The sequence below is a fragment of the Thunnus albacares genome, chromosome 5, assembly GCF_914725855.1.
Source record: "Thunnus albacares chromosome 5, fThuAlb1.1, whole genome shotgun sequence".
Lineage (NCBI taxonomy): Eukaryota > Metazoa > Chordata > Actinopteri > Scombriformes > Scombridae > Thunnus > Thunnus albacares.
Genome location: NC_058110.1, coordinates 35,537,101 through 35,549,380, shown reverse-complemented (window position 1 = coordinate 35,549,380; position 12,280 = coordinate 35,537,101). Strand labels below are relative to the sequence as shown.

Here is a 12,280-nt window from a genome sequence, read left to right as displayed (position 1 = left end):
CAACTTGATCTAAACTAAAGGCCTGTAAACACATCATCAATTAATCAATTAACCATTTCTTAATGGCCTGTTACAGTCTCATTAAAGGTGCAGTGTGTAATATAATATTCATAAATATGTTTTAATTAGTGTATAATCACCTGAAAATAAGAATGTTGTTTTACGTTACCTTAGAATGAGCCTTTATATCTACAGAGGGAGCAGGTCCTCTTCCACAGAGCCCGCCATGTTTCTACAGTAGCCCAGAACAGACAAACTGAACACTTGCTCTAGAGCCTTTCGCATTTTTTCACCAGTTTCGCGGCCACCGTAGATTCTCCTACACGCAGGAAAGAGGTGGATTCTTTTTTTCCTAGGATGGTAAAATCATGTCCTGCTTCTCTGCCTCTCAGTGGCGGATCCTGATGTCTAAACCAACCAACCATCGTCGGCTGCAACCTGCAGCTTCACCGCTAGATGCCGCTAACATCCTTCACACTGCTCCTTTTAAGAAAGCGAGGCTCTCCCGAACCCGGAAGTACTAGCTTACTTCCGGCTCTCTGCGGGTCAGTTTCTGTTTTCAGCCGCTTCAGTTGAAGATGGGGGAGGCAGATGTAACGCTGAACCAGACCGACGAGAAGCCTCCGGACTCCGGGTTGGTTCCCGGGGAGGACTCGGTGGTCTGGAGCCACGAGGTGGAGGTCTGTCTGTTCCACGCGATGATCGGACACAAACCCGTCGGTGAGGCTCTCACACACACACACACACACACACACGGCTAACAGCTGCTAGCAGCAGCCGTTAGGTTAGCGGCTCTCCGGTTCCTCCTGTTTATCAAACCACTGTTTGTCAAACTAGGGGCCACGTACCGCTCGGGGTCTTTAAATTACCTCTGAAGGGTCCAAGTTAACAACAGAAAACAGTTTTATTCGTCTGACATCAGCAGGAAGATTTACTGGAAACAGTTTTAGTGAAAGAGGCGCACGTTCAGCCGCGTCAAGTTAAACTAAACTAATGACATAAAGCAGAGTTGACAGATATGAGTGAACTGTTTACAGGAACCAGAGCAGCAGAACTACTGTCTGTTTGTAGTAAACATGAAGTTTCGAAGCAGGAAGCAGCTGAAGTGTTTGTGTTTGTGTCTGCAGGAGTGAACCGTCACTTCCACATGATCTGCATCAGAGATAAGTTCAGTCAGAACATCGGCCGGCAGGTCTCCTCCTCCGTCATCTGGGACCATCTGGGGACCATGTACGACATGCAGGCTCTGGTGAGGAAAACACTCAGAAAACACTCTGCTGCTGAGCTGCAGCATCAACCAGACCTGTAGTACTCACTCTGTCTGTGTGTGTGTGTGTGTGTGTGTGCGTGTGTGTGTGTGCGCGCGCGCGTGTGTGTGCAGCACGAGTCGGAGATTTTGCCGTTTCCAAACACAGAGAAGAGCTTCTCTCTGCCCGATGACATCATCCAGGAGGTGAAAGAAGGTGAGAGTTGATACGTCGCATTACAGAAATGCACTTAAATGCAAAATATAATGTTGTATAAATATGAGAATGCAGGGATGTAGTTAAAGGATCATTCTGCTGATTTTCTGTATTTTTCTTCATGTTTGGATCCAAACCAACATTAAACTGATCTACTAACTAGTGATGTTTGTGTATCAAAGCCTGATGTGTCTCATCAGGAGGAGCTTAGTTTGTTTGACTAATAACAGCATCATGTAGTTCTGTGTGAGGCAGACGCTACTGAGCATGTGCAGGAGTGCTGTTCTGTTTACAGCTTGTTGTGCTGCAGATAAACAACCTCTGACTTTGTTGTGAAGTTCTTTGTCGGGTGTAGTTTGACCGTTTCACCGACCAGCTGATCAGCTTTGATAGTCACACAATACCTGCTAGTATTAATCCTCCAGGCAGATGTGATGCGGGTCCACGAGGCCGCCGACGTCACGCGTCACATGTTGATATTTTTCTAGCAAAAATACCAAAACTAGCAGAAGCTGCTGAGTCTCTGAACTCACTCAGAAGGACGTTCTAGTCATGTGATGCAGAGAAACTGAAGGCTGATTGGACAAATAAACCAAATAATCCTCCTCTTCCTCCTGCGGAACAACATCAGTCAAACTCTGCAGACACGTTACTGTCACTTTGTTTGATATTATCACCAGGAGTCACAGAAATGTTCAGATGTTACTCACAAAGGTTGATAAATGGTCACTTAGAGAAGCTTCTTATGGCGACGTTCTGAACGGCTTCACTCAAACACACAGAGAGTCGATGTGACGTCACGGAGACGCATGTTGTCAGACAGTCGTAGTGTTTCGATCAGCTGTTCACGTGAAAAGTGACAGAAACAGTTGAGTCATGAATGTAAACAGAAGATTCAGAGACAGAAGTTCCTCTCTCACCTGCACACAGCTGAACAATCACTGCTGGAAGAATATACAGCCTCCTTAACGATGCACTACTGTGTGTGTGTGTGTGTGTGTGTGTGTGTGTGTGTGTGTGTGTGTAGGGAAGCTGGGCTCAGAGGACGACACCAAAGAGGAGTTCAGGATGGAGAGAGAACCTCCTGCTACACATGAAGAAGGTAAAAGGCCCACACTCATCCTCAGCTGTCACGTCTTTTGTACGGAAGCCTGCAGGGGTCATGTGATGTGGTGACATAATTTATTTATGGATACAGACTCAAGAATAAAAATCCCAGTTACATGTTACACTTATTTCAACCAAAATGTCAGAAGAAACATAAAAACAAACGATCCTGAACTCTGAAAACAGCAACAAGACGTTGAACAGATGTTTAATAAATACTGAACCAATCAGAAGAGGCAGAATATCAGTGATGATGTCGTCACTTCCTGTCTGACGTGTGTGTTTCTTCTTCTCTCCGCGTCGTTCAGGCAGTAACTCCTCGGTGAAGATGTCGGAGCGAACGAGCAGCAGTCGGGACAAAGAGAGAGAGCGAGACAAGGAGAAGGGAGGGAGCGAAGGAGGAGGAGGAGCGGCGGCGGCAGGAGGAGGAGGAGGAGGAGGTGGAGGAGGAGGAGGAGGAGGAGGGAAGGAGGCGGAGAAGAGGAAGAGGAGTCGAGCGACGGAGAAGCTGCTGTCGTCCTCCAACCCGGCGAGTCCAGGAGGAGCCAAGAGGAGACGCACCTGAGCGACGGACAGACGGACGGACGGACGGACGAGCTGCCGTCACAGGATCAAACCTGTGAGCTGTGTTGTCACATGACTGTCTGACCGCTGCAGACAGGAAACAGTTGGCGTGAAGTCGCAGACGGGCGACCGCGCCGCGTTCAAGGTTATTACAGCAGAAACAGATCATAATAGCCTGTAATGTTCTATAATTATTATTCCTTTTTGTGTGTAATCATATCGTGTCCGTGTGTCCCAGTAGTCAATGTTCAGTGGCCTGCTGTCGGTCCACGGGCCGGGGGTTGGAGACCACTGCTGTAGGGGACGCTAGTGAGGCAGAAGAGTGTTTTTTTTTTAAATTTCGTTTAATAGATTTTTCTTTTTAACTGTGTTTTTGTTTCATTTTGTGTTTTTTTTTGCATCTGAACTCAGTTTATTCAGCTGTGAAACATCAAGTTTGACTGAAACCAGAGAAGAAGAAGAACTCGGTTCATGTTGACGTCTGATCAGCTGACAGAAGAATCACGACTGTTGTTGTGAAAATGAAGATTTCTCGGCAGATTTTCCAGTTTGATTTCAGCCTCCCGGTCGTCCGTCATGCTAGCAGCTCCGTCGTTCACCAGACGGACCTTCGTCTCCGTTCAGACCTTCGTCTTCCTCAGACGATGAATCCTAACGAGCTCTGACGTTTCCTTCGGCGCCACCAGAACAACAGAACCAGTCAAACACCTTCCCAGTAACGTAGTGCTGACTGGTGCAGCAGCAGCAACATCATTCACCTTTTTATTTCTTTATTGAAACATCTCAACGACCATTGGATGGGTTGTTGTTAAATCTGTTTCCATGACGATGAACTGTAATAACGGACTTTCATCCAGTTCCATCAGCTGATCAGAGACGGATCAATACTGTGACTGTTAACAGCAGATTAAACTCCACAAATCAGTCTCATCAGGAAAAATTCATGAATTTTCAAAATAAGATGAAACTTTGAACAAACTCCAGTTAGAGACGTGCTGGTTTCTACTGGTTTCTACTGGTTTCTACTGTATACAGTGAGACATTCAGTATCAATACTGCAGATACTTTACTGTGACTGTTAACAGCAGGTTAAACTCCACAAATCAGTTTCATCAGGAAAAAAAAAATCACAAATTTTCAAAATAAAACTTCACCGAAACTTTGATCAAACTGCTTTTCTGAACAGAGTTTAAACATTCAGATCATATTTCATCATGTTCACTGTGATAATCGTCTCTACACCTGCTGCTCCGTTTACGACCAAATACCTGCAGAACTCATGACATCATCACATCATGTGACCCCAGACTCACGCTGCCGTTCGTCCAGGTGTGTCTCGTATTAAAGGACTCAGAGATCTTTATGTGCTGATTTCTATTCAGCTCGTAGTTACAAACTTCTGGGAAAAAGTTGAATCAATATAAACGTTCATGGATGAAAAGAATCATAACTGAACTAGTTTTCAGCGTCCAATCAGATGTCTCGCTGTTGTAACGGAGGTAAGAATATAAAACCGCTCCTCATGCGGAGCTGCTAGCATGACCGCGTTCACGTTAACGCTCAACTCTGACGTCATGTTTAGTGACGCGTCTCCTAAACAGTCACAGATTTAACACGAGAAGACACACATGAAGAAGATCAACAACAAACACAAACACGAAGCTTCTTCATAAACGTCCACCAAACGTCTTCGTCTCTCCGTCGATCCGCCGCCGCCGCCATTGTTGTTCTCCTCCATGTTTATTATCGTTAGCGGCTGTGAGGCGCCGACGCTGAACGATGAGGAGTCTGATCAAGAGATCAGATGTGGATCAGATCCAGGAACCACAAGAGTCCAGATCTGATAGGAAGGAATCAGATGTTTTAGTGTGTGAACGCTGTAACAGGAAGCAGCTCTGAGCTTCTTTAACGTGTGAAGGTTTGTTTTCATCTGACTGTTAAATATAGAAAACGCAATAAAAGTTCCAGCTGTTTTTATCTCCAGATGTTTGAACCTTCTGTGAGTTCGACTTGTTTCTTCATTTTTTTTGAAAAATACATCTGTTGTTTGTTTTTTTTTTAAACTTTTTGTTTTGTTTGTTTTTGTCTTCAGTTGTTGTGACGATGAAGAACCTGGTTGATATTTAGACTCAACAAAACAGGAAGTGACACGCTGACAGGAAACAGCTTCCAAACATGTAAATCAAATGTTTCCCTTTTTAATTTTTTTTAATGATATGTTAATTTATTGATGGATGATAAACTGATGTATCAGACTGTTTGTGTCATTAAAGATGAGCTCAGATGAGTCTCCCGTCTCCTCCTCTTCCTCCTCCTCTTCCTCTCCTACAGCTGACGCATCAAAGGGAATCTCTCGTCCCTCCGTAGAGTCTTACAGGAGCTGAAGCTCACAACAAAGACCTTTACACCTTATTTCACTTTATTCTGGATGTTTTAAACGTTGATGACATAAATATATATATATATATATACACACTGGTATACAAACATAACACATGGCAGGTTTGATGAGGTGAAAAAACACTTTTGGTTTTATTTTCATTGTTTTCATGTAATAAAAAACAAACAAACAACAGTTCTGCCTCTAAACTAAACTCTGATCTTTTAAAACTCTTCATGTTTGGATTGATTTCAGTTTTCAGGCTGAACTTTAACAGTTTGTTTGTTTTTAATTGAGGTTTATTGATGTGTTTTGGCCTCAGCTGACGGGTGAAGCTGTCGTGTGTCTGAGCCGCCACACGGAGGCGCCGCTCACCTGCAGAGAGCTGATGATGATGATGATGATGATGATGATCCAGCAACACTTGTAGTATGAAGAACAACTTTATTAGTTGATCGACCGTGTGTTTCAGCTTGTGGCCTTCATCAGAGTCATCATCAAACACATTACAAACAACATTTAAATAAAACAAGTTGGTATGAAGAACATGCAGACACACATCAGCTGATGGGCTGGATATGAGGTCATGTGACGCCATATGTGCTCCATTAACTAGACAGGTGCAACTAGGGGGAGGTGCTTGTGTTTTATTATTAGATATGACAACATTAGAAACACTTTGATTAAGATAATAATAATAATAATAATAATAATAATAATGATAGTAAAGATAAAAGGCTTTATAAAGTGCTGTGTATAGAGAGCAGAAAGATGCTTAATACAACAATATAAAGTGCTAAAAAAATACATCATTAAAAAACTCTGATGTCCGTCATGATGATGATGAAGATGATGATGATGATGATGATGTCAGGTTTGTAAGCAGAGACTTTATTGTTTAATGTTTCTAAATCGTTTTAGTTTTTTGATATTTCATATTATCTGTTTATAAAAGAATCTGAAAGAATAAATTCATCTCACACAGTTCTGACGTTATAATAATAATAATAATAATAATAATAATAATGTTATATATCCTCTCTTCATGTTCTTTATTCTTCTTCCTGCTGTTCTGAAGCGTCTTCATCGTTTAAACGTCTTTCACGCTGCACAAAGAAGAAAACAACAAACTAAAGGAGACAAAACACCAGAGAAGAAGAAAAGAGATAAAAACATGAATGAATAAATAGAAACAGAGTGAAGAGACTCATTTATTGACTGTAGACAGAAGACTGAGAGACGAGTAGAGCTGTGAGCTTTAATGATCTGTAGATTGATGTTGAGTTTACTGTCATGGCTGACGGAGACTTTTGTGGCATTTTTTCATTAAAAAAAAAGATCAGATATGAAAATTGTTGCCCGTTAATTTTCTGTCAGTCACCTGATCAATTATTGATCTAATCGTTTCAGCTCTGGCAGGGGTCAATAGATCAATCTGCCACAATCCATCTCCTGTATGAGATTAATGGTTTTCATGCATACGGTCGACTACATTAACAGCAGTTTACCACAGAAGAAGAAGAATAAAGATAATAAAGGTCTACAGAGGAGCTGCCGTTCATACGATGAGCAGAAACAGTGACGTCATGTGACGGTGAAGCATGTTGGAGACGTCAATCGATCTGTTTGTCTGTCGGAGACGTAAAGGTCAGATAAAGGTCAGATAAAGGTCAGATAAAGGTCAGATAAAGGTCACAACACGTCGACATGAAAGGTCTGAAAGCTGCAGGAGTCGAACTTTCATCTCTGTTCAGTTTCTCTTAAAAAGCTCAAAACCGCCTGATTTTAATGTGACATCAGTGATTATATTGATCAGAGCTGAACAACAACAACAACAACAACAACAACAACAACAACAACAACAACAACTGCAGTAAAAGTAAAAATACTCTGTTACAAGTCAAATTTCATTGTTTTCTAATGTTTTAAAACTTTATGATCTGATGTTTTTATGACGTGCGGCCGTCTGATCTCTGAATGAGACGACCTGATTAAATAAAGAAGTAAATAAATAAATAATAAATAAATCAAGTTAAAATAAATGTCATTGTTGGTGATCAGTCTCCTGGTTCTACACGCTGGTTTTGAGTTAACGAGCTTCGATTAACGAGGACGTCAGACGTGAATACGGACCAGTTCAAAGGTAAAGGTGAGTTCATCTGTCTGCTGGTGTCTTTACTGGTCTTTACTGGTCTTTACTGGTGGATGAATGTGTGTCAGTGTGTAGATTGTCATTAATATAATAATATTAATATTATGGATCTGATTCGTCTGTTGCTGTCGACAAAAACTAAAAGCAGGAAAAATAAACTAATAATTTGTAATTATTCACTAATCTGCTTCTTTTTCAGTCACATGTTGGTGTGTGTGTGTGTGTGTTAGTGTGTGTGTGTGGTTGTGTGTGTGTGTGTGTGTGTTAGTGTGTGTGTGTGTGTGTGTGTGTTAGTGTGTGTGTAACTTAGGGCTGCAACTAACGATTATTTTCATTATTTTATTGATCTGTTGGTTATTTTCTCAGTTAATCGATTAATCGTTTGACATTTTTCTTTAAAGTTATTTGATCAAACTTCAGTTTCTCTCCTGCGTTCCTGTTTGTCCTCTCTCACCGGGACTCCACCGGGCGTACGACGTGATCCTGGATCAACATTGCGATCAACCAATCACAGCCCTCTGACATCATCAGTGTGCTGCTCCTGTCATTCTCTTATGAATAAGTATAGTTTAACGAGCTAACAGGGTAGTTCACATCATAAGTTGTGTTCCTGTTCATTTTATTGATGAATGATTCTGATCACAGTGGAATTATTATCTTTACCTTTTATTATTAGTGAACAATATTCTAGATTAACTAGTAGCTCATACAGCCACAGCTCTGGGTAGATACTAGTCTGTAAGGATAAATATTAAATATGAATGACTTAAAGACATGCAGTTAAGGATTTTGTTGAGTTTTCTGACTATTAATAAATTAATAAATTCAATTAGGAAAACCTAGTTTACCTCTGAAGAAGCACAACTGTCTCACTCACACTGATGATGTCAGAGGGCTGTGATTGGTTGATCACAATGTTAATCCAGGACCGCGATGTGATGTTGATCCAGGAACACGTTCTACTCGGCTAAATCACGTCGTGCTCCGCCGGGAACGTGTCAGAAGCGGAGCGTCTTCACTGCAGGGGAAGCCTTTCGCTGTTTAAAGTCAGTTGCACTCCTACTACAGTAATTACAGCAGCCTGGTCAAAGCTGATAAAGTGCCTCAAGGCTACCGTAATTACTGCAGTAGCAGGGCAACTAAACGGCCTAATTTTAACTTGCTCAGCTTTCGTTGATTTTTGTGCGTCTGCTGTGGTTAATTAGGCTACGTAGTTAAATAGTTTCTTTATTCGTCTGTTTTAATTGCGTTTATTGTTGATATACGACCGGGAGTCTGCACGGGGTGTTTTATTTTGAAAATCGACCGGATGCTCAACGCTGTTTCTGTGTCTGACTTCCTGTCCAGCTCCATCAGCTCTGTGCTGCTTGACGCGGCCTCTGTATAAAATAGACGAGGCGTCTATCTTCAGCGCAGCGGAGCGGAGAGTCGCTTCTGGGACGCTTCTGAAACGCGCCGCGGCGCCCGGTGGAATCAGATACATTGACTAGAGCGGTCACAATCAGCTCCGGCAGCCGCGTCGGAGCCGGATCGCGGTGCACACACGCGCCCGGTGGAATCCCGGCGTCAGATATCTGCCTAATTTTATTGTCTTTATCACTTTCATCTGTATCAGTCGTGTTAAGTTACTGCTGATGAAAACCCAACATTTCCTGCTTTTTATTCAAAGCTTTCCACTGACAAACTAACGGGAGGCATTTATTGCTTCGTTAGCTTAGCGATGCTATTCTTCAATGAAAGGTCGACACAACAAGATCGGGAGATATTTTGATCTATTTGTGGCAGTTAGAAGTAATTCAGGGTGGAATAGTACAAGCAGAAACAGCCACAGTGATGATGATGATGTTTGATGAAGAGCTGCAGGTGACCGGCACACCTCCAACAGGTAAACTATATATTTTAGCTGCTGTTCTGTGTGATGGAAACACGCTGGCAGTGTGGCAGCCCGACACGACTCGACCCCACAACCCCAAACATAACGGAACAATGTCCTTTGAGATCAGTGTGAATGAAGAGAGTTAAAGAAATATTGTTTTAGAGCTACAATGATTAATCGATTAGGTGCCGACTACTAAATGAATCCCCGGCTATATAATCAATTAACTGTTCTGAGTCATTTTTTTAAGAACAAATAATCCAAATTCTCTGATTGCAGCTTCTTAAATGTGAATATTTTCTGGTGTCTTTAGTCTCTTTGACAGTAAACTGAAGATCTTTGAGTTGTGGACAAAACAAGACATTTGAAGACGTCAGATTGGACTTTTTATGGAACAAACAATTAATCGATTAATCAAGAAAATAACCGACAGATGAATCAGTGTTGAAAATAGTTGTTAGTTGCAGCTCTAGTTAAGATGGTTCAAAGTTCCAAAACTTGACTATAGTTACTATAGTTTGTTTACGTAGCCTCCAGAGCCGGAGGAAGCTTCCTGAAGCTGACCAATCAGAACAGAGTGGGCTCATCAGGAGGCGGGGCCTTAAAGAGACAGGAGCTAAAACAGCCTGTTTCAGACAGAGGCTGAACTGAGGGGCTGCATAAAGGACCAGTAGAAGATCAATAAGGAGTTTTTATTCCAGTAGAATATAAATATAGAGGCTGGAAATATGCAGAATATGAGTCCTTTAAAGAGCAAAGTAGATCTGGAGAGAAGGAAGGATGGCTTAACGAGAAAAAAGGAGGAGAGAGGATAGGAAAGAAAGAGTAATGAAAACAGTAATGATGGAAAAAGAAAGGAAAGACTAAAGTAAAGGAGAGAAGAAGAGAAGAAGAGAAGATCAGCAGGACGAGTGTCAGTCCGGCCTGAGAGAGCCGTCAGTCTGACGGAGAGGAAAACAGACGAGTGTGAGAACGAACGACAGAACTGCTGCATGAATATTCATGAAGCGCTGAGAGTTCCCAACACTGTGTGTGTGTGTGTGTGTGTGTGTGTGTGTGTGTGTGTGTGTGTGTGTGTGTTCACAGCGCTGCCTCGGCCATGTTTATTCATAAATCATCTCATGTTTATTCATACTGGATTATGTAAACAAGTAAGTAGGCGTATTCACACACACAAACACACACACACAAACACACACACACACTGGTCCTGCTGGTCAACTGTTAAACACACACACACACACACACACACACACACACACACACCTCCACAACGTTCACTATAGTGTTCACAGGTGGTTTTAAGGTGATTGCAGCTTGTTAAATGTGAATATTTTCTGGTAAACTGACGTCATCTTGAACTTTGATCAACATTTTTCATCATTTTACAGAACAAACAAAAAAACAAATCATAAAAATGATCGACAGATGAATTGATAATGAAAATAATCGTTAGCTGCAGCTCTAATAATGAAGATGATGTCTTCAGACAAACAAACAGTCCAAAACAAAAATATGTTTACTGACAAAAGAAAAGAAAATCATTAAAACACATTTGAGTCGTTGGAACCAGGAAATGACTAAAATAATGATTTGATTATCAAAATAGTTGCCGATTGATTATTTTAGTCTTTGTGGAGTCGATGTCGTCATCAGAGACACGTGATCGATCCATGACGACTATTTAACACGTCTGGAAGGTTCATTTTATTACGTCATCACTGGTTCCCATTAAAGGTGTTTAACTTTATTTAATGGTTCATCAATTAACAGCAGGTTTGTTATGATTAATTAATCACTTTCAGTCATTTTTCAGAAAAACTTCTCTGGTTCCAGCGTCTTAAATATGAACGTTTTCTAGATTTTGTAGATTAATTGAGGAAATAATTGACAGATTGATGGATTGATAGAATGGTTAGTTGCAGCTGACGCGTCGCTCTGCAGCTCTGATGTTTGGAAACTCATCAGGAAATACGAGATGTTAACAAACATGAATTTCATTAAAAAAAAAAGAAAAATCGAAAAAAATGATTCAAATAAGAATCGAGATTAATAAACGTCAGACGTTGATTTTTAACATGAAGCTGATGAACAGTAAACACACTGCTGTGGCAGCGTTTAGGAACATCTCTGATTTATTATTATTTATTTAATAATTACCTTTATGAGACGAACGTGAAGTATATGGTGAAGAGACAGCGGAGCGCTCTGCCTCCTCTTCCTCCTCTTCCTCCTCTTCCTCCAACATACCAGCAGACATTTAACCAGTGATGTCAGTCAGTCATTTATGCTGCGTATTCATCTCTCATCCAGATCTGTTCTCCTAACTGTCAGGTATCTATTAGAGGAGGAGATTATAAACGGAGCCTCCTTCTCTACTCATATCATCCAAAATCAGTTTTGAACATAGACTGTATAAAAACATGGACGTAGTTACCGTGACGACACCCGTTAGTTTCTGAAGAGCGGTTTTGAAGCTCAAAGTGAGCCGCTCCGGCCGTCGCCATCTTGGCAGTGCGTGACGCTGTCTAACTCCCAGCCAATCAGAAACGGGCAAAGAGGCTGAAACAAGCCACCTAGCGGCTGGCGGACCTGTCACTCAAAGCAGCCATGTCCTTCATTATGCAGAACTTTACGGCTTAATAAAATTTAAACAGGTGAGTTATAAAAACGTACAGTTGTGATGAAAGAGGAAGAGATGCGACAGATTCTCACACATCATCATTCTTATGTTAGTA

At 41.5% G+C, this 12,280-nt stretch overlaps 3 protein-coding genes across 3 annotated transcripts in view; 2 read left to right on the top strand and 1 right to left on the bottom strand.

Annotated features, from left to right (window-relative positions):
• Positions 1–12,280, bottom strand: part of LOC122981768 (polymeric immunoglobulin receptor-like) — a 724,120-nt gene that overhangs the window by 369,815 nt on the left and 342,025 nt on the right. The gene's annotated exons all lie outside the window — the stretch shown is intronic.
• LOC122981723 overlaps positions 1–12,280 on the top strand; it is a 930,226-nt gene that overhangs the window by 720,102 nt on the left and 197,844 nt on the right. The gene's annotated exons all lie outside the window — the stretch shown is intronic.
• LOC122981805 (MRG/MORF4L binding protein) lies at positions 402–5,422 on the top strand. Its single transcript, XM_044350587.1, has 5 exons — positions 402–720; positions 1,128–1,249; positions 1,382–1,463; positions 2,491–2,565; positions 2,879–5,422. The coding sequence occupies exons 1-5, from the start codon at positions 579–581 to the stop codon at positions 3,133–3,135; spliced, it is 678 nt and encodes a 225-aa protein (XP_044206522.1). The 5' UTR covers positions 402–578; the 3' UTR covers positions 3,136–5,422.